This window comes from Piliocolobus tephrosceles, chromosome 11 (assembly GCF_002776525.5).
Source record: "Piliocolobus tephrosceles isolate RC106 chromosome 11, ASM277652v3, whole genome shotgun sequence".
NCBI lineage: Eukaryota > Metazoa > Chordata > Mammalia > Primates > Cercopithecidae > Piliocolobus > Piliocolobus tephrosceles.
This window is the reverse complement of record NC_045444.1, coordinates 122,075,937-122,102,389: the sequence shown is the minus strand read 5'-3', so window position 1 is coordinate 122,102,389 and position 26,453 is coordinate 122,075,937. Positions and strand designations below refer to the sequence as shown.

At 45.8% G+C, this 26,453-nt stretch overlaps 1 protein-coding gene across 2 annotated transcripts in view; it reads right to left on the bottom strand.

The window, feature by feature from the left end:
• The window catches only part of AGAP1 (ArfGAP with GTPase domain, ankyrin repeat and PH domain 1), a 630,727-nt gene that overhangs the window by 312,337 nt on the left and 291,937 nt on the right, over positions 1 to 26,453 (bottom strand). For both annotated transcript variants that reach the window (XM_023228734.3, XM_023228735.3), the window contains exons 7-9: positions 21,316 to 21,443; positions 19,664 to 19,819; positions 12,389 to 12,481 (exon numbers count right to left, since the gene is read on the bottom strand). In XM_023228734.3, the coding sequence (XP_023084502.1) occupies positions 12,389 to 12,481; positions 19,664 to 19,819; positions 21,316 to 21,443 (377 nt within the window). The remainder of the gene's footprint in view (positions 1 to 12,388; positions 12,482 to 19,663; positions 19,820 to 21,315; positions 21,444 to 26,453) is intronic.

The window sequence follows — 26,453 nt, the reverse complement described above, 5'->3', positions numbered from 1 at the left end:
CGTGAAGGATGCACACATGTATCAACAGGGAAGATGGAGAGCAAAAGCCCAAGAACGGACGGGCATCGAAGGAGAGAAGAGGAAAGAGAACACATTTCATCAGTTTTCTCGGACCAGAAGGCATCTGACACGGGCCTCATGGATGGCAAGATATTCACAAGCACAGATTAAAGGGATGGCACCAAAGTTAAGAGTCATCTGTGTGAGGCCAGAAAGGAAAGAAGCCCCAAGTGACTCCATGCACCTAGAAAGGGGATCTCAAAGTATGGCTCCTGGATTAGCAGCATCAGCGTCACTTGAGAACACAGAAATACAATTTCCTGCCAGGTGCAGCGGCTCATGCCTGTAATCCCAGCACCTAGGGAGGTGGAGGTGGTTGCATTGCCTGAGCTCAGGAGTTTGAGATCAGCCTGGGCAACATGGCAAAAACCGGTCTCTATTAAAAGTACAAAAAATTAGCCAAGTATGGTGGTGCACGCTTGTAGTCCCAGCTACTTGGGAGGCTGAGTTATGAGGATCAATTCAACACGGCAGGCAGAGGTTGCAGTGAGCCAAGATCGCACCATTTCACTCCAGCCTGGGTAACAGAGTAGACTCTGTCTCCAAAAAAAAAAAAAAAAAAAAAGAAATACAATTTCCTGATACTCGATTCTGACCTACTCAGGGAACCTCTGGGCCCACAGGGACTCCGATGAACACTGGAGTTCAAGGACCTCATCTGATCTTGATCCAGGTGCCACACAGCACAGATTCTCCAGGACAGCCCTGCATACAACAGCCTGCCTTGCTGGTCCACCGGGAAAGTACACAGTGTACTTGACGCTTGATCTCACATTGAAAAGACGGCCACGGGCCGGGCATGGGGGCTCATGCCTGTAATCCCAACACTTTGGGAGGCCGAGGCAGGTGGATTACCCGAGATGAGGAGTTCGAGAACAGCCTGACTAACATGGTGAAACCCCGTCTCTACGAAAAATACAAAACTTAGCCAGGCGAGGTGGCTCGTGCCTGTAATCCCAGCTACTCAGGAGGGTGAGGCAGGAGAACTGCTGAAGGTCAGGAGCTTGAGACCAGCCTAACATGGTAAAACCCTGTCTCTACTAAAATACAAAACGTAGCTGGGCATGGTGGCCTGTGCCTGTAATCCCAGCTACTTGGGAGGCTGAGGCAGGAGAATCGCTTGAACCTGGGAGGCAGAGGTTGCAGTGAGCCGAGATCGTGCCATTGCACTCCAGCCTGGGTGACAGAGCAAGACTCTGTCTCAAAAAAAAAAAAAAGAAAAAGAAAAAGAAAAAGAAAAAAAGATGGTCATGGTGAGCACAGATTGCATGGTGGGGGCAGGAGGGGGATGCAACAGCACAGGTTTTTCTAGAAAGTTTCAGAGAGGACTCCTGGATTTGAATCCCAGCTCTTCCACTCACGGGCAGGTAACATCAGTCTCATACCTTAACATCCCCAAACCTCAAACTCTTCGTCTAGAACAGAGTAGCAAGTTGTGTCTTAGGTTGGTGGAGGATTAAATGAGGTCTTATGATGAAGCATCCAATGTAATAATGCACAATACATACTCGGCATATAACTGCCAGCATTCTTATTACAAGTCTCATACAGTAATAATGTGGTTGATTCTGATGAGTTTAAGCAGAAGAAAAGGTTACGGAGTAAATATTGCAGGGAGCAGATTGGACCGAACTAGGAGGACTAGGCTTGGGACGGCCCTAAGATGTTAATAGTATTTTGAAATGTTTCTGTTTTCACCAGTCTGCAAACATTAACTATAGTATTAGGTATTTTATAGACAATGTCTAACTAGGAACATATTTCCTAAACTAACAAACTCTTCTGTTTTTGGGGGGCCGACAGAGTCTCACTCTGTCACCCAGGCTGGAGTGCAGTGGTGCGATCTCAGCTCACTGCAACCTCCCCCTCCCGGGTTTAAGCGATTCTCCTGCCTCAGCCTCCTGAGTAGTTGGAATTACAGGCATGCACCACCATGCCTGGCTAATTTTTGTATTTTTGGTAGAGATGGGGTTTCACCATGTTGGCCGGAACTCCTGACCTCAAGTGACCTGCCTGCCTCAGCCTCCCAAAGTGCTGGAATTACAGGCATGGGGCACCGCACCCAACCCAAAACTAACAAACTCTTCCATGCCTAGTTTATAATATTTACATTCCTATATATTTAATTATAGCTGTCAGCTTTGGTACCAAGGAAATAGTGTTTTTTGGTTTCAAAACTTGGCCTTTAGTGAGCCAGTTAAAAGTAAATTCTTTTACTTTTAGATGTAGGAAAGGAAAAAGTGTTTTTGCTACTCAAAACTACCTGATAAAAATGTCATTGCCTGATGACTTTCCTGAAAAGCCTCAAAAGAGGACTGTGAAGACTTAAGCTGCCACCTTCTTTAGAACTTGTGGAGCCAAAGGCTCTGGAGTAGGCAACAAGCAGACCCATGTCATCAAGCGGTGTGTGAGGGAGAACCACAGCGACAGTCTTGGGACAGAGTGGACGGTCTGGGCTTTCCTGACCATGTCTGGGAAATCGTGTCTGGTGTGAGAGTCATGCCAAGTGCGGTAAGTTCCATGGTTGCTGTTTCTAAACAAAACATGAAACGCTGACGGCCAGTGATTCTCTCTGCCAGGAGAGGGGCTTGTTTGGGTGTCAAATTCTCTAGTCACAAAGGACAAAACTCAGCTTGGGAGAAGTCCTGTTCCACAGTCCAAGTTCCTACACGAGGAGAAACCGAGTCTGCTGTCAGGAACTGTTAAATAAATACTGCAGAACTGAAATAAGACTTTAATGATATGATTTCCTCAGGATTATTGGTCTTGGTAGATATCTTTTTTTTTTTTCTTTTTGAGAGAGATCCAAAAAGGAGTCTAGTAGCGTGATCTTGGCTTACTGCAACCTCTGTGTCCTGGGTTCAAGTGATTCTCATGCCTCAGCCTCCCAAGTAGCTGGGATTACAGGTGTGCACCACCACGTGTGGCTAGTTTTTGCATTTTTAGTAGAGATGAGTTTTTGCTGTGTTGGCCAGGCTGGTCTTGAACTCCTGGCCTCAGGTGATCCACTCACCTTGGTCTCCCCAAGTGCTGAGATTAGAGGCGTGAGCCACCACACCCAGCTGGTAGACATCTGTTTCTGTGTAGTGTTTGCAAATGGCCAAAGACTGTGGGAAGTAGTCATAGCTACTTGTCATGTGTGTGGAATTTAACCTTTAAGGTGAAAGGCCTCCTAAGTCTGACCTGGGGTCCCTGCACTCCTGCTCTTTCTTTCTTTTCCCTTTCTTTTCCTTCTTCTCTTCTCTCTTTCTCTTCATTTTTTTTTTTTTTTTTTTTTTTTGTGAGATGCAGTCTTGCTCTGTCACCCAGGCTGGTGTGCAGTGGTGCGATCTCAGCTCACTGCAGCCTCCGCCTCCTGGGTTCCTGCAATTCTCCTGCCTCAGCCTCCCGAATAGCTGGGACTACAGGTGCCCGCCACCACACCTGGCTGATTTTTTATATTTGTAGTAGAGACGGGAGTTTCACCGTGTCAGGATGGTCTCGATCTCCTGACCTTGTGATCCACCCATCTCGGCCTCCCAAAGTGCTGGGATTACAGGCAAGGGCCCCTACGCCCAGCTGTATCATTCAGTAATGAAGTAAGTATACAGCCATCTTTTATACCTGGGAGAAATTAAGCAAAACACAAAGCACCACAGCCACTATCAAAGCAACCAATGACACAACTGATGGACAGCAGGCACCTGCTCAATCCACAGGCTTTTCCAGAACATCCCCAGGTGCAGGCCCAACGTTTGCCCACGGCCCTGAGGAACTGCCTCTGCAAGGAAAGGGAGTTTTGGTTTTCAAAACCAGCCTGAAGGAGGTCTCCCATGGATGCGATTGAAAGGCCTTAACAGCTGTAAAATGCACTGCACAGAGAGCTACGCACCTTGAATAAGGATTTGTTCCAGCAACAGTCTTATTTCAAATGACAACAGTTTACCAAACTTAGGAGAGTTTCAATGGAAACCCTCAAGTCGGAGTACTTCGAGTCTCGTACGTTTCCTATCTAACGCGTGCGGCCTCGTAAGTTTTTCTTTTTTATTCTCAAACATGTTGGTCAGAAATCAAGTGGCCTCACCTTGTATGACCAGGAAGGCCTAAGCTAGGACATTCCAGATGGAAAGAATATGGCAGATGGCCCTCGGCCACACACAGCTCAGCTCCCGTCCCAGCTCTGCTACTACCCAGCTGTGTGTTACAGGATGAAATATGTCCCCCCAAATTTGCACATTGAAGCCCTCAACCCCAGGCGGATTGTATTTGGAGACGAGGACTTTAAGGGGGTCTATAACGGTAAATGACGTTGTACAGATGGGGCCCTAATTCAATGGGACTGGCATCATTATAAGAAAAAGAGACACCAGGCGTGTGCACATGGAGTCCAGGCCATAGAAGGGCACAGCGAGAAGGCAACAGGCTCAAGCCAAGGAGAGGTCTCTTCAGAAACTGCCAGGCCTTGTCTTGGAGAACCGAGAGATCAACTTCTGCTGTTTAAGCCGGGGCTGCCCGGCATGCCCCACTGTCTCCCCAAGCCTTAATGTTCCCAGATGGGAAAGCGGACCGTGGCATTTCCTAGGTAAGAGGGACAGCAGCAGAAAACTCTAGCACAGGGCACTCGAAAAAGTGGTCAATAAACGCTGGTTACCGCCAATACTCTGGTACATGAGAACCCCCATCATCTCAAACCCTGTGGGGACAGAGTAAGAAGGGGAGGGAGATCCGCTCCGTGTGGCCGCAAGTCTCTAAACCCCCACACCACTGCTCCTACAAACAATACGGGGAAATCAACCCCCCTCTGCAGGGCAGCCAGAGTCCTTGGCAAGCAGATGCCCTGGGCCTTTAGGACCCTCCTGCCCACTTCCTCATGAACCCCTCCATCCGCAGCTCTGCTCTCCGCCTCCCTCCTGTTCTGTCACCACCTACTTGTATGTCCCAGTTCAGTGGGATTGTCCCCATCTCCATTTAGCTGTCCTTTCCTCACCCTCTCCTGTCTAACTCAGTAGAATTCACCATTCTTTGGTGTGACACCCGTCTACTTGCATTGGGGGTCATGGGATGGGATTGTCAGTACATGTCTGAGCTGAGCCCGGGGGCTGCAGACACCTTCTGCCTCCTCCAGCCCTAGCAGAGGACCCAGGGCACGTCACACAAGGACCAGAGCACACTTGTTCCTAGTTGATGAAATCTGATAAGAAATTGATTCTAGAAATAAGTATCTTATTGATTCATCAACACAAAAACAAGTTCTGGCAACATTAACTTTGAGAATCTTTCCTTTACTTGTAGGATAGTTTGTATTTCTGGAGCTCATGGGGAATTGGATTTCACCACCACTGCTCAACTTCTAAAGAAAATAAGCACTATTTTGCTGAAACAAATCACTTAGATATTATCCCGGTGAAATGGGAGGCAGGCAGGGAGGCAGGGAAGTGCTGGGTAGAGAAGGGCAGGCCACCTGGCGAGAGCTCCACCCTTGGGCCTATGCCCACAGACCTAGGTAAGGACAAGCACTCCAGTTTTTGCGCCCAAACATTGCATTTTCCGAGACCACCCCGGCCTGCCATGCCCCCCCATGTGCCTATAAAAACCCTGAGACCCTAGTGGGCACACACACAAGCGGCTGGGCATCGAGAGAAGCCCACCGGCAGAAGAACACACCAACAGACTCTGGAAGGCCACCAATGGCAGAATGATGTGGATGACGTGGAATTCAGCTGGCGGCGGTAGGAGGAGAGTCTGGCCACTCAGTGGCTGGACTCCAGGGGAAGACCACCTTCCCACTCCATCCCCCTTCTGGCTCCCATCCATCTGCTGAGAGCTACTGCCACCACTCAGTAAAACCTTGCACTCCTTCTCCAAGCCAACGTGTGAGCCAATTCTTCCAGTACACTAAGGAAAGAATCCTGAGATAGAGAAACCCTCTGTCCTTGCAATAAGGCAGAGGGACTAATTGAGCTGATGATCACAGGCCGCCTGTGGACAGCCAAGCTGAAAAGCACACTGTAACACACGCCCACGGGGGCTTCAGGAGCTGTAAACGCCCAGCACAAGACCATGCTGTGGGGTCAGAGCCTACGCTCCCCACAAGCCGTCTGTCTGCCTGCCCCGCTAGGGGTCTGAGCTGCAGGGCCCCGAAGAAGTGAGCCACACCCCATCACACGCCCTGAGACGGGGATAAAGGAACTTTTCCTGTTTCACCAGCTCCTGGATAATGGATACACAGACGACACACTGAGTCTTAAAAGTAACTTCCGTTCTTGGAAGTGCCATTCTGCTGGCATGGCAGTTGGTAGTGTCTGAAGCACCTTGGCCTACGCTACTTCCCATCACCCTCATGCAGCCCTCACGACCAAGGGAAGTATTCTTTCCGATTGCTTTGCAGATTTGTGTATAAGTGATGGGTTTTGTGTTTTGACTAAAGTAATTCCAATAAACATTCTGTGCATCTTGCGAGGAACATATTGTCACCCACCAACGTTGCCAAAAGGGCGGGGATGTAGGGGAGGGTGTGCCCGATATACTCAAAGACGGATGACTGTCATTTCACGTGTAGGCCTCCAGATATTCTGGACTGTTCTGGCAATGACAATATGAGATTTGAGGAGTCAAAGTAAAAGCACTGATACACCTGCCTGGCCATTAAATTAATCATCGTAACTGGGCCAGGTCTGTTGTGAACCAGGCTGAATATAAGACTCTCACGGAGCTGTTCACCCAAGTGAGGTCAATTAGCTTGCAGGGCACGGCAAGTTCACCCAGTAAATTATCTGCTTCTGGGGAGCACAACGGGCCCCGATGCCCAGGCAGAGCTGATTTGCCACGTGGGTGGGCATCGTACACTTGGCGAGCCTCTCGCTCACCTTGTTTCCTCAATGGTTGGGCTTAATAAACGTGAGCTGTCCTCCCGTAAACCTCTGCCTACGCAGAGAGGCCGCAGGCCTGTGGAGCTCCGCTCTCCACACCCCTGAAGGAAGGGCACTGCCATTCCACTCCATCTCTTCCAATCTCTATCAAGTTTCGGTGTGGTCTTCACATTTGTTTCCTCCATGAAAGCAGCACGCGACGGCGAGGCAGTCAACCAACTCACTGTGACCAGTGTCAAAGTTTCAGGAGCTGTGAACGCGGGCGTCATTAGGCTGCTTTCATTCTGCCCACGCCACACAATACACCCCTCGTGTTGATCCCAGGTACCAGACAACACAGGTCGGTGGCCTGCGGCAGGCTGGACGAGGGGATTAACTCCAGAGGTTCCTTTCACTTAATTGACAATTGCCTCTTTCTACTCAACTGAGAATCAAAAACACGCACGGCTTCAAAACAGTTCACAGGCCTGATGGCGGGTGCGGCGGGCTTGCCCCGGGCAGGCCGGCTCTTCCTCTGACAGCTTGGGAAGGCTTTTCCCGCGGCTTCAGACGGCTGCTGGAAAATGACTTCTCTCACCGCTGACTCCCTGGAGGTGGTCATGACATCAGGGTTCAAGGTCAAAATGCAGACTTAACAAAAAAAGTTTTGAGGAATGTTGTTTCTTTGGTGTCTCCACCGAGCATCACAAAAGGGAGCCTGCTGGATGGAGGGTCCCCCTTAGCGCCCTGCAGCCCCGAGAACTGACAAACAGCACCTTGGCGGGCATCGCAGAGGAAGGACCAGAGTGGGTGGCCTGCAAGAAAAGGACCCCCAGCACGTGACCACGGCTGTCATCAGGGCTGTCGCCTCCCGATGCACACCTCTCTGCCTACCTTTCTTTGAGGCAAGCAGAGACCTGGTTCTCTCAAAACATCAGTCAGTTGATCAAATAAACAAACACAAAACTTCCGAAAGTCGCAGGCAGTGTTCTTCCCATGAACCTCTAAGAGCTCTCTGTGAGTCCTGCTAGCACCTAAATCCTTCAACACAAAACCACGAGCGCGAGACACCCTGGCCAAAGCTGAGCCAGGCCAGGGGCGGCCCCTCTGAGGGGTCTGCATGACAGGGAGGGGTCGTCCCCATGGCCTGAGGCACAGAGCATGCCCCGCACACTTTCTGTATTCCTCATTCCTGACTAACCCTAGGCATGCCAATCCTCTGACGGTCCAACCACAAACCAGGGACGGGGAGTAATGGCTACACACAGTTGGCCTGTCTGAAGCAGGAAGAAAAGACCCCCAAATGGAAGCATGATCAGGCAGACGGTATCTTCCATTCTGTTTCATTCTCTGAAACCTCACGAGACAACACGTAGTCTCAAAAGATGTCAGGAGGAGGTTCCGGGTGTCCCCACCAAATAAAAATAACATGTTTTCAATTGTGTAAGTATGACGAAATAAACTGAGCACGATTTTCAAAAAATTCAAATCCTTCTAGTGTACGCTACCAAGTACAAGGCAAGTCTTGAACGGTTTCTGCAGCCTGGACATCACGGGCAGGAGGGGATGGCCAGGTTCTCTGGCCAGGGCTCTGCGAAGGGCAGGGAGGAGGCCAAGGCGTACGGCTGTGTATCTGTACTCAAATATAGAGATTAAAAAATGCTAAAGAGAAAGAAAGAAAGGAGAGACACAGCTGCCGTCCCCCAAACAGACCTCCCATCTGCCACCCACGATTTGCATGTCACCTTCTCCGGGCTCATTTGTACTTCATTAACTGCCATTGACTTAACAAGATTTATGCAAATGGCACCATAGGAGCTCCCTAACTCCCACTGCAATCAAGTGATTATGTATGTACAACTCTCCACAGCAATGAAAAATTAATACGTGACAAGCCCACTTGCCGCTGAGCCAGGCCTCTGGCTTTTATTTTTCTTGCTTTGCTTTTTAATTTTTACTCCAATAGACCTTATCTTCTTAGTTAAAAAAAAAAAAAAAAGAAACCGAACTCTCTGAACCAATCTCTTCCAAGACCCCAGAAAGGACACAAAAGGAGAAGTAGACCCAGGTCCACAAGAAATGAAGTTATAGTCCAGAAAATAAGTTATATTCTTGATGGGGAATCTGTAATTGGGAGAAAGAAGAGATAATGTCATTGACCATCATGATTTGGCGAACTCCCACACTGAGGTCGGGAGAGCCTTGGTGCTCACGGTGAACCAGCTATCACATGGAAGTGAAAGGGGGTTAACATAAGCCACTGTGACATGTACAATCTGTAAACTCAGAGGTTAGGTTGCAGAATGTTGAAGGCTGACTTGCCTGGGTCCTAAACCATCCGTTACAAGACTCCTGTTGGGGGAAAGAAGAGTCTGCATTAGCAACTCTACACAGGTTGCTGAGGTTCTAAAATGATTCCTCTGCCATTAGGCAAAGGTCCATTAGCTGGTGTGTGAGGCTTTGATCACGCAGACCTGAGCCTTTCACATGGGCTGAGCACTAAGACACAGTTCTCTGCAGCTGGTGACAAGAGCAGAGAACACGTTTGCGGCAAACACGGTAAGGATGGGAATGGAAAGAAGCCTCCCACCCGGAGAATGGCTGAGCACGGCTGTGTGAGAACATGTGCAGAAACATGTTGCTGCAGGCAGTCTCAGAAGTTTCTTTATACAGTCATAAGATACTTCTGTCTCAGGTTGTGGTTCACTTACTTAATTTAAAACATGTAACGTTGCTTCCTAAGCTTTCTGAAGGCTTTTCATCGACGGGCAGTGGAAAGAGCACGCGCGTGGGGGCAGAGAGGCCTGGTCCGCATCCTTGCACCTACTTCCTAGCTGCCTGGTATAGGGTCCTCCCCATCTCTGTGTTTAAAATAAGGACAACACAGCTACCACAACTGTGGCAATGTTGAGGATTAAATGGGATCCCGAATGAATAGCACTTACATAATAAGCACTCAATTAAATTTGTTAATTTATTCAACAAATAATTCAGTTGAGTTTCTAGAATATGGCCATCAGGCTCCATCCCCTGCAATCCTCTCATTTCATTTCCACACTGAAGTCATCACACCAGGAGGGTCAGGAATTCGGGCTACCTGGAGTGATCTATGTTCCTTTAGAAACAAGGGCACACACAGGGATGTGAGATAAATCGATACAACCGTCTGCAAACCTACATCAATCCGCCCGATGCACAGAGAGGCTTTGACAAGGGTGCCCTGAACATGACTAATTCAAAAATCCAGTATTGCTAACATTTAAAAATTCTCTGTGGAACCTCCACATCTAACTGCTTCAAGGGCTTCAGACATCATCCAGTTCCCCATTTTACAGATGAGGCACCTGAGGCCTGGAGAGCCAGCCACAGGGGGACTCTGCTGGGCCAGGTGTGGATTTGAGAGAGCTGTCTGTGGCTGCAAGAGGGGGACAATTAGGAGGGACAAGGAGCTCCCTGTGCCCAGGAGTCACCGGGAAATCAGACCATGATTTAGATTTCAACGAGATTACTTTGAACATTCACAATCGAAAGGCTTCCAAGGACTGGATAATACTCATTTTACGCTTGATGGTCAACTCCAATCTGCACACATATTGAAAAGCTAGCCTGCAAAGCTAGCCCCCTCCACAGATGAGCAGGGTACAAATTGAATGAAGGTTCCAATTATTCTGGGGGCCCGCCTGGCTCGCACAGAGGGACTCCTGCCAGGCTGGTGAGCACTCCCACCCAAATCAACCACAGACAAGCATTAAGAAAACGGTCTATTATTAAGTTTTAATATTCCCCAAAGTAAATGTCCTGGCACCAGTTTATAAAAAAGAAAATAAAATGTTAAATGATTTTTAAATTCCAGTTGAAAAAGGTATCAATGGCATAAAAATTACACATTAAAATCAGCTTATGCAGAGTCAGGTTAAAAATAAATGCACCAAGAAAGAATAAACAACTATGTTTAAAGTGAAGGACCTTTTTTATACTGAAAACACCACCCACCATCAAAGTGGGAAGTTCTGTTGTTGCTGTCTTTGAATATATGGAGGGAAGAGAACCTTTCCTTAAGGTGCCCCGGGCCAATCCATACATTTGCGGCCCAGTAGATGAATGTGTGTCTTACACAGATGCATGAGGGCCTTGGTGATGACCTGCAGGCCTCCTTCTTCTCTGCCTGGCAAAGGCATGCCCTGTGAGCAAGGAAGAAGCAAGCCTGATCCCGGGCAGGGTCAGTTACGCTGCGGGCAGAGGTGTGGTCTTTGCAGTAGCTCCTGGGCATCGTGGGAAACTCTGTGGACTCCCTCCTCTGGTCTCACCCAAGATGCCGTGGCCCTATTTAACCCCTACCTCTCCCACATCTTCACGCTGACACTGCCTGGCCCCTCTCTAAGGCTGTGTTCCTATTTGCTTCAAATGGACGAAACCTACATGACCAGAATAATCCAACTCCATGTGTGGAAAGACTCTCCCGTTTTTAAGGGCAGCCAGTGCCTACACAGTTCCTAAGGGATTAGGGACACGGCGCAGGTACCCGCAGGAGAGAGGACAGCAAAGCAGTGAGCTGGACCAGAGGTGCACACCGGTCACAAGCCCTGTGCCTGAGAGGCGGAGTCATTCTCCTGCCCACAGAGGCTTGTGCTCAAGAAGGATGCACTCCAAATCAATTGGCTTTCTTTAACAAACCAGAAGATGCCATTTCCAGAAGCCACTGTGTGGGGTTGAACTCTATTTTTATTCTCCTTGGAAATTGAACCACAATCTACGTCACACGTGGACTCCAGGGTTTTTTTTTTTTTTTCTTATTAGAGACATAAAGTGATTTAGAATCCGGTTCTGGGCTAATGAAACCCTGTTCCAGGCTAGCAACACAGGCCAAAACAAATGGTTGAATTCAAGTCCTGTTGTGTAATGAGGAAGTTTAATTAAGGCCCCACATTACAGCTGTAAATGTTCCTTTATATAATAAGGTCTAAATGAAACCGAACCTAATCAAAGTTACAATTCCTTCATTAGCAAATTACAAACAAGAGCGCACAGCTGACACACCGGCTATGATTATCACAACTAATTGCCTCGTTGTTACAAACCAGCCTGAAACAGTGTTCAGATGTCCGTCTGTGAGAGCAAATTAGGGCCACGTCGGGCTGTGCCTGTGATCACAAGGGGCTCTTGTAGGCGATCTGAGTTACCCCTGTTGCCCGGCGGCCCGCGGCCCAATCAAAGCCGTGCTACAAAGGCAGCCTTTGAAGGCTCTCAGCCTGGAAACGCACTCCATATGCAGGCGGGCAGCCCGCACTTCATTAGGTCTGTTGTCTCCGTTCCCTCTTCTCATTCTAATGATCCCATTTGAATACACACAGGAACTCTGCTAATTGATGTCAAGTGACAGACTTCCACATTCATCAACAGAGCACAGCAGACAGACCTTGGCGCGCGAGCCAGCATCATCTCCGGGAAGACCTGAGGTGTGTCTCTGGCGACAGGGAGGGAAGGATGGGGACGCTGCTCACCTGTTTAATGGGGATGGCTCGGCCACTCCCGATGCTGTCCGCACGAGTCTCCAGGCCTTTCCTCTCTTTGTCTGGGTCGCTCCCTTTCCGAGACTGCAAAGCAAAAGGAAAGTTGGCATCTGGGTAAGGGCTGCGGTTCACAGACGGGGCTCTGCCCCTGTTTGCAGAATTCCTGCCAATACACATTTAGAAAACACGCGTGATCTATGTGTGCGCACAGACACGTCCGACCAGCAGACCGCTCGGTAGTTCATCTCCACTGACTCATCTTTTTAAAGAGAACCGTCTAAACTTTCCCGCTGACTTTTCCACCACAAAATTATCTTTTAATTCTTTTTTAAAAAGTTCAAGATTCAATTACTACAAACCAATGGGCCATAGAGGAAAGTAACGCCCAATAGAAAAACGCATTCGAAAGCTGCAGTTCACATAGCCGAGGAAAAAAGGGGCTGCTCAATGTTCATCTGGAAAATCCACTACATAAACATACATATTTAACTAATGTTTGAATGATTTTAAAATTCTATTAACTAGTCAGCTGTGCGATTTAACGGCACACCCTCGATTAGTATCAAGGTGCTGTTAACATTTTCCTTGTATTGCTTCTGGATGGGTGGAAAATGGCAAATTCGAAGTTAAGCTAATGGACAAAACCACAAAAAATAACGAAGGGAAAAGAAAACCCCTGAAAATCGCCTTTGGACCAAAGGTCAGTATTTGGGAAATAATGAACAGCTTTGTTTGACAAGGTCCTGAGTCAATTATCTCCGATGCACTGCTGACCTGCTGCGGACGACGAGTGCCGGGCGCCGGGTGGGAAGGGTGGCGGCCTTTAACCCAGGGAAGCCCCAGCCAAAAGCACACCTTGACTTGGGTAAAACTGAAGGAGCTCCATCGTCTCAGCCTCCTCTCTCAATGGCATGAGGAAGTGTGAGCACAATGATTTTCTGACAGATTTATTTTATTATGAGAGAAAGATCGGAGACTCGTCCTCCTTAATAACTGTGCTGACAAGTGACAACTTCACTCCATTACTTTTCAATGGGAACATTACTCACGCAATATTGAAAATGGAGAAACATTTTCATGTGCTTTTCAAATCTGAGATGATATATGAAATGAACAGACTTTGTGGTGTCCACTGCTACAATGAAAAGCTAATGGAATCCAGGTTCAAAGGGATGTGAGATGGAACAGCTGATTTAAAAAATACACATATTAAAAGGCGGCAATGTCACGGGTTGTAATAAAAACAAGGGCTGATGGGACACATTTAGGATTCCAGAGGTATCCTCTGGATAGAGGCTGCTACCAAATTAAGGAGGAGGACAAGGAGAACAGTTCCCATGATGGAAACTCAGATCCAGCACTTCAAAGGGTGCTACTCTCCTGTGCAGCTGTGCTCATTAGGAAACACGCTTCGCAGATGGTGATAAGAGCTGATGTTTATTGAACATCTACTACGTGCCAAGCACTGTGCACTTGTTTCCCTTAGGATGGTGGATGCCTAGAATGAGATGACAGGGAATAAATCAAGTAACAAACACAAAGTTGCAGAAGAATATAAAATGTAAGGTTAACCCTTTGGGCTAGAAGGAAAACAGAGATATTTATCAATTCCTTGTCAAGAGCTCATTTTTCTCTTTAATTAATTAATAATGTATAGTAAGAGCTACACAATAGCCTTAAATTCTTTTCTCCACGTCTCAATTGATGAGAAAAGCTGGCTCCTGAGGTTCCTACTTTTAAAATAAATTTCAAAGCACACAGAGATAATACTAAAAAAAATCTTTTTTTAATTAACAAAGAATATTTAAGAGTACTTTGGGAATTTTACAAATTCTAAATTTCTAAATTTGGAAATCCATCTTCATTATTCTCTATTAACCAGAATAATTAACAAAACAAACATTAAAAAAATTAACATCTTCCTCAAGGCAGCACATCTGTCCCCCCAGCCACTCCATTCTCAGAACAGAATTTCAGATTCCACTTGAAATGGGAAGAAATAGCTCATTGCCCTGCTGCAAATACCTTAGAACACGAACTGTGAACAACAAAACTCAACATCTGATCACACACTGAGATAAAAGAGACTGAAACTTCAGTAAGACTTCATTGCAAAAATAAAACAAAAATTTCCTGACAACTTTAACAATTGGCTGGAGACAGTCAAAACACTAAAATTTCCAGGAAAGAACAGTGGCGAGCTGTCAGGCCAAAGAGTTTGCTGTACCTCAGCCCCACAATCACTTCGTCTACATCAGGCTGTATCCATAAAATTGAAATCCAACAACCAGACAGAATCAAATTCAATGGACAGAGACCCCAGCATATACAAACTCCCAGTAAGGTTTCCTTTCTCTGCCAACTTGGGAGACTTCATCACGAATGGCACATCCTTCTGTGATGCTGGAATGGCTCCGAGGAATCAGACACAAGACAGTCCTCAGCACCCACGGCGTCTGCCACGAGTGAGCCTGCTGCACACTGCCAGAAATGTCACAACAGCAGATCACACCCATCCCAGAAGGGTTGCAGATTTAAAGTCAACGCACAGCAAGCCACCATAGTAACTGCTTCGCCTCCAACAAACACTCAATGCAGAGGAAAGAAAGGTTAAGGTAATCCAATTATCACCTGCGTCTTTACAAAAATGTTTAACTTCTCGACGTGGTGAGAGAAGCCACGAAGGACACCCCCATGAACTAACTACCTGCCTACAGGAACAAGGGCATCATTGCCAAGAGCCCTCTGTATCAAACAGAAACCGCTTTCCCCCTTTCAACCAGTGCCGAAGTCAACGGCTGCTGGAACACACTATGGGAGGTACCCAGGAGCTCCTCTGCAAAAACAAATAAACGCCATTCAAACAGTTCTGTTCACACTATGAATTTTGCTGCCTGTTTTTTTTTTTATGGCAAGTTTCTGAGTTGGGCAATGTACATTCACAATCTTTGCTTCCTGGGTACACTTGACTCTGTTTAATGGTATCAGCATTATACGGTAAGCTTTTAAAAAATACCACATAAATGACATTGTTATTGTAAAGCTTGAAAATGGACAAAGCCATGCAATGTATAATTTCAGGACTCAAACTAGAGCAAGTTGACAGCATGGACACAGATAATATTGACCAAATTCAGGTTAATGCTGATCCCTGGGCAGACAGGCAGGAGAAATGCGTTCTGGAGGCACATGGAAGGAGCTGCAACTTTTACTTAGGATTTGCTTATTTCTTGCAGTAGCAGCGTGGCAGAAAAGGGCTTGTATTTGATGAAGTGTGTGGTGAGTACACATATGCTTTTTATTTCTGTATGTCTGAAAAATTTTTCCAATAAAACATTTTAACCACATGTAAACTAGGGCTGCTAAACTAAATTAATTGCTCTAAGAACCCATATTACCAAACTAGGGATTAACTGGAGACAGTCTTGTAATGCTTTTTTCCCGAAAGAAATGAATGAAACAAAATATAACTTAGTGTTTGATTAGTAAAGTATAATTCCTACTGTAAATGTAACATATAATTTGGACTATGACAGAGATTTTGTTTGTACTCTTGTAAAAAAGTGTCATTTATTTTTGTTTAAAAATTGTATAGAAATATATGCAAACAAACATCTGGGAGCACAAAATGTTAGCCCAGAGCAGTACATTACAGTCTACTTTATAAAATGTATAAGAATGCTATCGGAAAAAATGATGCGTGTACTACTTAATTAACTATGGCCTCTTTATGATGTTCTGATAAACACGGTGGATAGTGCCCCTCCAGCTGGGTGTTACAATCCCAGTCTGCACAAATTTTTATTCACTAAGATTGTCTGTATACCATGCATCTGTCCTCCGACTAGACACTTCCAAACAAATACACATTTTAATAGTTTATGCCTATCATCACCAACAACTGCCAGGGATGAAGAGTCTATCAAATTTTACATATTTAAAAATAGAAGAAACTGGTCATGCTAAAAATTTAATTTCTTAATTGCTATGATTTCAAAATTAATTTGCCTTCTTTTTGTTCCTTGGATGACACTGACATCTAGTGGAGTTACAATTTCCAAGAACTTCAACTGAAGACTACACCACAGGCATCATCACCATCACCACCACCACCGCCGCCGCCACCATCATCACCACCATTATTTTGTTCAATGTCGAGCCCACAGAGGACCAACATATGGATCCCTGCCCAGAACTATCACCATCTTTTCCTTAAATGCTACAATGCAAACCTATTGCAGTGGCAGCTTCTTTTATGACTCCAAGTTTCTATTCTCACTAATGCCAATGAGGCAGCTGGATTCAATTTCTGATCTGATCTCAAATTTGTTTTCCAAGATCAAGGAGAAAGACAACAAACACTGGTCACACTTAGATCCATAGGCAGGCCATTATATTACGCGACACATTAATGGTGAAATAATTAACTGTCATTTTTGGTCACTGTAACAATGAGTTTTTACTGGCTTCTGCACCTGCCCTGTCCAGCCTCTTCATGGATGCCTGTAAGTGCATCTGTGTGTCTGCAGCATGAATCCGCAGGAACAGGGTCTCTCCTCCTAGGGTGCAGAGTCCCTTCTCCTTCACCCTAAACTCTTTCTCTTGAACATGTGTTGACTCTGGCAGCGAGATTCTCCTAGACACTGAGCAAAACCAGGGCTGTGCAGACAGCAGATGTTAAGTCAGTATTTATTAACTGAGCTGTTATTTTGATTCTCTCTGCCTTAAAGTGTTTTCCTCCCTAAGTCACCTGGGTGGTCAGTTACCCAGCGGGATACTACTTTCTGGCACACTCCAGTTCCAGAGCTTATAAAGGGAGGGGACGGGAAGGTGCTGGCATTCTCCTCATAAATATTCTCATTTTTAAAGACACTTTGTGGTTTTTAAATTTCTCTCCTTTGAAGAGAAAGCAAAGTCAACAAGCAGAAAATGTAGCCCTCAGAAGGTGTCTGAGAATGAGTGCTGTCCCCCTTCCACTCCCTTAACAAAGACACAGAAGGTGTTCTCGACCACCACGGTGACAAGCCCGCCCCTCCTCCCAGGGCACAGGCCGCCTGCCCACAGCCCACCCTCTCGCAATCCAGCTGCATCTTTGGCTATTGGTTTCTCAAGTCACCGAGTCATTGTGCAGCCTGTTCTGAGAGGAAACACTTCAACCCAAAGCCCCCCAGCCTGGGTGCAGACAGGGGCTCCAGGTGTTAGACAGAGCTGGGAAGCAGCTATTTAGGTAACTGCTGCTGTTCTCCGTGTGTCTGAAGAAACTGCCCAATAAAACACGTTATCCATGCACTAATTTAAGCATGTGAGATACTCACCTGTATGTTGCAGAAACCTAATTACCCACCTCCTATAATCTATCACATATGCTTAACACTACCAGAAATCATTTTATAGCATCAATGCGAGTGAGAAAACAATGGAAGCAATGCCACCAGGTCTCTTCTGCCTCCTCCAGGAAGCCTTCCCGGAAGCCCCACTGCAGAAGTACTGTGGTTTCCAGCCCAGAGAGGTCAAGTCATTTGCCTAAGGTCAAACATCCGTCAGCAGTGGAGGCCGGGGTCTGAGCTTGGTCTGTCTGATCAGTCCTGACCCTGCTGCCCAGCAGCAGCCTCTGTGGGAGCTGATGTGGCGTAAGGCAACCAGTAAAGGCAAGGGGAGGCTAGGGAGCAGGGGGTGTGTGCAGCTGGCAACCGCCTCAGCAGTCATGAGCGTCCAATGGGAGACTGCCCCAGACACGTGGCAGAGGGGCTGGGGATCTCCCAGACTTGGCAGGAACCACAACGTAATATCAAGATCGGATTTACAAAGGGGCAAGCAATCTGACTCGCAGCCACCCCTCTAGAGTCCTCCTTTAACTCAATAGGAAATATTAAGCTTTGCATCTGGGTCAGCAGTAATCAACCAGAAATGGAAGTCAGATGGTTTAAAACAGGGCACCACTGACATGTGGGGCTGGATAATTCCCTGCTGTGAGCGGCTGAGCTGTGCACTGTGGGATGCTTTGCAGCACCCCTGGTTGTTACTCACGACTAGACATCTGCAGAACCTTACCTTCCCACTCCCATACTCCTGTTGTGATAGCCCAAAGTTTCTCCAGAAATTGCCAAATGTCCTTGGAGAGCAAAACCACCCTGGTTGAGAAGCACTGTTTCAAAAGCATGTACTTGTAAGGCATGATCCAGGGAGGAAAAGCATTCTTCTCAAGTCCAAAGGCTTCGGTCACCTGACAGCAGCCGTGCCTGGAGTTTGGGGCTCAACTGTGTAGACTCCAGATTGACTGGTAATGTCTGCTATGCACAGGGAAGGGGCAGGCTGGTGGCATTTTTGCCTCCTCTGTAATTCAGGGATTCTCTGCATCTCAATCGCCCAGGGAGTTTTTAAGCACTTCCCATGCTGGCTGTGCACTATGGCTCTTGCCTGTAATCCCAGCACTTCAGGAGGCCAAGGCGGGAGGATGGCTTGAGCCCAGGAGTTCAAGACCACCCTAGGCAACACAGTAAAACCCATTTCTTTAAAAAAAAAAAAAAAAATAGCCACACATAGTGGTGAGTGCCTGTGGTCCCAGCTACTCAGAAGGCTGAAGTGGGAGGATTTCAGGAGGTTGAGGCTGCAGGGGGCCATGATTGAGCCACTGCACTCCAGCCTGGGCAACAGAGTGAGACCCCGTCTCAAAAGGGGGGTAAAAAAAAGGAACTACGCGTGCCCGAGTGCACCCAGATTGTGAATTTATAAACCTGAACCCAGATAGCTCATCTCTGCTTTCAACATGCTCTACAGAAAAAAACCCAAGTGGAGAGCCTCATGGCAATGAGCCTCCAGGAAGTACCTCCCAGCCCCCAGCCTCCACCCCAAGGGCAGTGCCAGGCACGCCAGCAGAAGAGGAGGGCCTGTGGACAGTAATAGCTTAGATATCATCTGAACGGTTAGAGACACACATCTGGGAAACTTAGAGTTTTGTCATCTCCTTGTATCCACTGTGACATGTCTTTAGCTGGAGCCACAGGATAACAAGTGCCTTTATACACACCCCCAGCTCTTTATTTCAGACACATGAAGTCAGGAATGTCTACACTAAGAAACCCCACTCTACTCCACATCCAAATCTTTGCTTCTCATGATTTTCTTAGTCTTCCACAGAAATCAATGGTATTAACTTCAATATAGTTGAGATTCTACAAACACCACTGAACCATGTGGCAACCAGGTTTGCGTTAATGGAGACGCTTCAGAATCCCATTCAAATCTCCACCCAGGGGTGACACTCACAGTGAACAGGTTGGACCGGCGCTTGGACTGCTTGCGAACGGGTGTGGGCGTGTTGGCAGTGGGAGGAACATCGATTCGAAGTTCCTTCTGGCTGGTGCTGGGAGTCGATGGAACGGAGGAGGAATAGTCGCTTAAACTCCCACCTCCATTACTTGTCTGAAATGATTAAAATCCAAGGTTTTATTAATGACACACTCAGGAACCCAAGCCCTCCACTTAAGCAAGGTCATAACCAACAAGTGAGCATGAGCCCCACGGAAGGGATGTGTGAGAATGGCTGACTGGTGTCTACGGCTTTGCCGGGTGTATTAGCATCACGTCTACAACGTCTCATCCTGGAACATGCCGACCATCTCGCTCAGTGGCGTCCCCTAAGAAAAGTGACTGAGGACAAAGAAATCTCTGTCATTTATTTAACTTAGAAGATTTCTGAAGTTCAAATTTGATTATTTTCTCTGAAAATGAAAGAGATTGGTTAAACTAAATGGATTCTATGTTTCCTTCACTGCCTTAGATCAGTAGAACCACAGCTAACATTCTGAAAGCAACACCTGGAAAATCTGAGTGTTTTTGAAAAGTGTTTCAAGATTCACAGAAAAATAAACACAGCAAGTGAAGACATTCTTTTTAAGTTTTTTTTTTTTTTTTTTTTTAGACAGGGTCTCACTCTGTCACCCAGGCTGGAGTGCACTGGTGTGATCTCACTCACTGCAGCCTGGATCTTCTGCTGCGCACAGGTGATCCTCCCATCTCAGCCTCCCAAGGCACAAGACACCACGCCCGGCTAATTTTTCTATTTTTTGTAGATACAGAGGTGTGATTCTGCCACGTTGCCCAGGCTGGTCTTGAACTACTGAGCTCACGCGATCCACCTGCCTTGAGCTCCCAAAGTGCTGGGATTACAGGCATCTGCCACTCAGCCCAGCCAGCATGAACATTCATGACTGAACGTTCATGACTGTACCTGGACAGGCTCTGACAACACATGCCCTAACTTTACTGGCTTCCCAAGTGAACTGAAAGCATGACATTGAACCTTTTCGCCAGGTCCTTCAAAAAAAAAAAAAGTGCCAACAGAATACCTGCCCAGGAAACGTAATGAAAAACAAGCACAGGCAAAAACGAAGCATTAAGAGGTTTTTGGTTGGGTTCTTCAAAGTGACAATTATTTCGTTTGCTTCCAAGTAAATAATTTTGCAAAATGTTGTTATGGAAAGATAGCAGTTTCTATGGGACCTAAGGGAGATGGTAATTATAATTGAATGCCACTACCAAATTTAAGTATAAAGCGAGATTGGCCATTAAGATTTACTCACAACTGTTCAACCTATAAGCAGACTAGGACCAAGACCAGAGAAGGGTGGTTTAAATCACCAGCGAGGACCACAGCTACACACCTCCCATCACCACCCGGGCCAGCATGCCTCATAACACAGGCGGCATGAAGACAGAAAACATTAAAGAACGATTCCCATAAAACTCACTTGGCCACAGCAGTTTCTGAAGAAAATGTTAAGTCAATTACATCATGCTGTTACTCACAAAGTTGGAAAAAAAAAAAAAAAAAAAATCAACCTTGCATTGGCTGGGAACACTATTTGCACATTCTCTTTGGTTCTAAAAAGTCCGACTTCTCATGTCACCTAACGTACCTGGCTGATGTGCACGGCGGACACCTGCGCAGAACAGACGGAAGAATGGCTGGGAGAATTAGGCAGCGACTTGCAGGGTCCTATGGACAGCTGCTGCTTCTTCCTTGTGGCAACAATCTTCTGGGCAGCTGGTGGACGCACAGACAAAAAGAAACCCATGTCAATCAATTTCCAAACTCAGGAACAGAGCAGAGATCATCAGTCTGTCATCAAAATCTGTTACTTCCTTCTTTCGCAGTCATAGCATTCCTGGTTCTTAGTTGGGCAAATGACAACCAGAATAAATATGACGTTTTCCAGGGCCTCCTCCCATCCCCCACCCCCACATCAGCTGAACATGGCCAGGTGCACCAGCTCTGGCCAGCAGGGTAAGAGCAGAAGGATCACAGGGCAGCTTTTAAGAATCTTTCTTGAGAGCTTCCCTTTGCCCCCAAATTCTTGTATGTTTTTCCTACTTGTTGCCTGAAATGCACAAATGTTAGGTAGCCTCAGCAGCATAGTGGAACACGAGGTGACACTGGGAACAGGAGCTACATGGGAGGGAGACAGAGCCGGTCCCCCGACTCCGGTCCCCCACCTCCACAGAAGGCCTCAGCAGCCCTGCACAGACCACCTCAGAGGAATGTGAAGCAAAAAAAATACACACCTGTCTCATTTAAGTTATTCTCATAAAATGATCTTTTTTTCCCGTTACTTGGAACAAAAATAATCCTAAATAAGGCAGGGCAATTTAACCAAACCCCCCGGAAAAACAAAAACTGTTTTTTGGGGTTTTTTTTTTTTTTCCCTAAAGCCTAAAGAATTCCTCTTAACTCTACAAGCTATCATACAGAATTATATTCAAGGACATGTAATTATATCAAAGACCTCTTTTATTTAAATATATTACTGCACACATTGGAAGTTTATCTTAATCAATACAAATCTAAATTCAAGCAGCCATAACTTCTCTTGGCAAATACGCTCGCTGATAAAGCATACTGGATGTAATTGGAAAGGAAGTCAACGATTAGAAAACTCTTCCTATACCAATGGGTGTCAGTGCCACAGAATAACTACAGTTTTGATTTGAATAGATGTGTGTCTTTGGGGACTAGCAGTAATTAAGTTCAACAATATTCAATCCTTGTCTTTGCCTAGATAGTTGCTATTTTTGAAGATGTCCATGGAAAAGAACACGTGATCTCTCCCCAGCAATAGGTTATAACAGAGACGGGGTCCATATCGTGTTTGCAGATAATTTCTTTTCCGAATGAATACAATTTTAATAAGAAACCGGTCTGTCCACAGCCTATAGGTTTCATGTAAATGAATGATGGTATAAATATGATTAAGTGAAAATGCAATATATAAAAAATGGCTCGCAGAGATGAAGAAGCAGCTTCATTAGTTACATCCCACCTCCAATAGGCCTCTTATCATCCTGAAAGGATGATATCAATTAATTTATCTTCCGGTAGTGTATTGATCATAACCTTCATCAGCTAATCATGTTTAAATTACAGAGGAATATCGTGGCACTCTGTCATTTCAGAACCATTGGCATATTGATCTGGGGTCTTTGAAGACATTTACTAGAATATTTTAAAAGTTCATTACGTGAACTCAAAAATAAAATCTAAGATTTCAACAGATGCAAAATGTGTTGTCTAGGTACCCTGAAATTGCAAAAACCAAAAGTAAATTAGCCAAAAATCATAATTGCCTGGGTGAGTGCTAAAGTACTGCTACTTTGTTTTTGAAAAATAGCAATCAGGGACTTTGATTATCAACTACACTGATAACTGATTGTACTCCCAGCCTCAGAGTTACTGTTCAGCTGGATGGCCACACTGACTTTATACTCGTAAGAAACACGCAGGTGTCAGAATTAGATAGGTCTAGGAGGCGGCTTTCAGAGCTCTGCAGACATTTTCATTTGTAGAAACCAGGGAAGTCGTGAGAAATTTCCTCAGACAAGTCAAATATGTCATTAAAGTCTCTATTGTATGAAACTTCCAACGCAAATCAACGTTCTATCCTTCCTGCTTGGAGTCTAGGCAGAGTCAGTTCATGAGTAAAGAGAATATTTTTACAACGAAGCCTCTCATCAAACTACAGACAGGATGTACAGAGCATGAGTATCTAGCATTGTTAACTGCTGAAATCCTTCTATTTAATTATTGTTCTATCACATTAATTAAAAAATAAAACGAAGTCACAACATCCAATAACTGGTAGTATTTTTTAACTCTACTGTTTTTTTCGTATTTGTCCTATTTCCCCTCCACCTGTAACTGTTATGTCCTTCCTGCTTCCATACACAAACGAAGGAAAGAAAATGATTTATAAATACATTGTTCTAAAATATACAGACTGCTTGAATGCTTTAAGACTATAGGGTGACCCATAAGAATAAGGGAAAACTTTAATGAAGAACAAAAAGTATCTGACTTGAGGAGGAGGAGGGAGAGCATGAGGAACAGGAAGGGAAAGGACTCCTCTGAAACATCTGCCCACATCTCCCCCATCTTGAAAATGCAAACTGACTACAGAGTCAACGCTGGCAAACAGCCACAAATTTGTCAATGGCTGTTGCTGCTATTTGCTCGATGTCCCAGGGATGGGGTGGAATCTCTAGGTGCCTCACTTAAAGACATCCCTAAATGAATTGTTTGGGCAAGCAAAAAACTAGTGTGACGACTGCCATCCAAGACATCTGCAATCCTTCTCCACATAACCCGGCAGCAGGCTGGGTGAGTTCTCAGAAGCTTCTAGAGGGAAAAACTTGCAGGGTCTATGTGAGTGGAGGAACCCCCACTCCATTCCCACCCCCAAAAAAACAACTCAAAGAAAATGGATGGAATGTCACGGGAGGGAGATCGTCTTCTGTGGCTGTAATCGCTAATTACTCATAATATTTAGAACATTTAAATGTTAATAGGTTTAACATGTGAGTATTACCTCAGACTATGCTGTCTGGGAAGCTTTTTATAACCATTGAGTTTTTGTCTATATTTGATTATTCAAGAAATAAATTTGCTGTTTTATATAAATACATATGTTCAATGTAAACGTGTGTTGGTGCAGAGACATAAATGTTCAATGTAAACGTGTGGGTGCAGAGACATAAATGTTCAATGTAAACGTGTATGGGTGCATAGACACAAATATGTTCAATGTAAACGTGTGTGGGTGCAGAGACACATATGTTCAATGTAAACATGTGAGTGTGCAAAAACATATGTTCCATGTAAATGTGTGTGGGTGCATAGACATAAAGATGTTCAATGTAAACGTGTCTGATGCATAGACACAAATATGTTCAATGTAAATGTGTTTGATGCATAGGCATAAATATGTTCAATATAAATGTGTGTGGGTGCACAGACATAAATATGTTCAATGTAAATGTGTTTGATGCATAGACATAAATATGTTCAATGTAAATGTGTTTGATGCATAGACACAAATATGTTCAATGTAAACGTGTGTGGGTGCATAGACATAAATATGTTCAATGTAAATGTGTGTGGTTGCATAGATCAGAAACACAATCACGTGGACTTACGTAAAAAAAATCTGGAGGTTGCTGGGCGTGGGGGCTCACACGTGTAATCCCAGCACTTTGGGAGGCCAAGGAAGGCAGATCGCCTGAGGTCAGGAGTTCAAGTCCAGCCTGGCCAACATGGTGAAACCCCATCTCTACTAAAAATACAAAAATTAGGTGGGTGTGGTGGCGGATGCCTGTAATCCCAGCTACCTGGGAGGCTGAGACAAGAGAATCACTTGAACTCGGGAGGCAGAGGTTGCAGCGAGCCAAGATTGCACCACTGCACTCCAGCCTGGGCAACAGAGACAGTCTCAGAAAAATTAAATTTAATGTTTGAAAAAGTCTGGAAGCTTTGTCATTGAGATTTGATCTTTTCTCAAATTGGACGGCACACTTCACCATGACTCTGTCACACGAGCTATTCCTAAATCTAAAACAGTGTCAGCGGGTACAGAAAACATTTGCTATTACTACTGACACTACCAATTAAATTACCCTCCTGAGACTCCCAAGAGTAATGCTTAGCGTTCTTTTAAAAGTCACTTCCTCTACAATTTTAAAATTTTATTTGGATTTACAGATAGGAGATACCTTTAGCTAGCCCTTCGACTGTGCACGTGTGCGTGTGTGTGTACCCTGTATAAAGGTGAAAACCAAGCCGGTTTCACCACGGGGTCAGAAAGGAGAAGTGCGCCCATCTTTAGGAAGCAGAGCAGGCAGGTGCCTGGGACAGGATGCAGGGGGTTCTGGGGGCTGGAAATGGGTCCTTCTTGACCTGAGGATAATTTTGTGACAAGCTTTTTGAGCCCAAATACACTTTGATGTATGTTTCCATTCTTCAATAAAAAAAAAAAGTTTAAGGACAAAAAAAGTGAGGCATACATTTACTTTATCTACAAATTGTAAATGTTTTATTCTACAGAGGGAAACAGCACCCTTTAATTAGTGGTTAAAAATAAGACAATAGCTCCCAAACAAGGCTTCATTAAATCCTGACATAATGCCCAATTTCTACTTCCACCTTGTTTCTAAATCACACAAAATGAGGCAAGGAATCGCCCTTGGTCACACTATGAGCCTCCGGGCCAGCCTCATGCCCTCTATAACCAGAGAACAACTCCTCTTCCTCCTCCTCTGTGCTGCTCAAAGGCTGAGCAGGGCTGGGTGGCCTACACTTCCCATCTATTAACTCATTTCATCCTCTCAGCTCTTTCATTTTGCAGGTGAGAAAAACCAGGCAGCGAGTTCACCAGAGCAATCCGACGGCTCCGTGACTGCTCACGACACCACCACGTGGCAATCAAACACCCAACTTCCCTGCCAGCGCCCCAACAGACTGTCCTGCTTCCACAGTACGAATCATGTGTTCTTTTGCCCTGCACCCTCGGTTTCTCATCAATTTCTAACTTTTATTTGGGTGACTAAACAAAATGCTGAACAGGACTGAGTGTGGCGACCAGCACACGGGAGATGCTCACCAAGACTGCCCCGATTACACTGTGTGCCACACCCCATTCCCAGCCAGGCCTTCTGGAAAGCCTAGGGATGCTGCTGGACTCTGCCTCTCCTGCTCTCTGCAATCCCTGGGCTGGGCCTGCCATTGCCA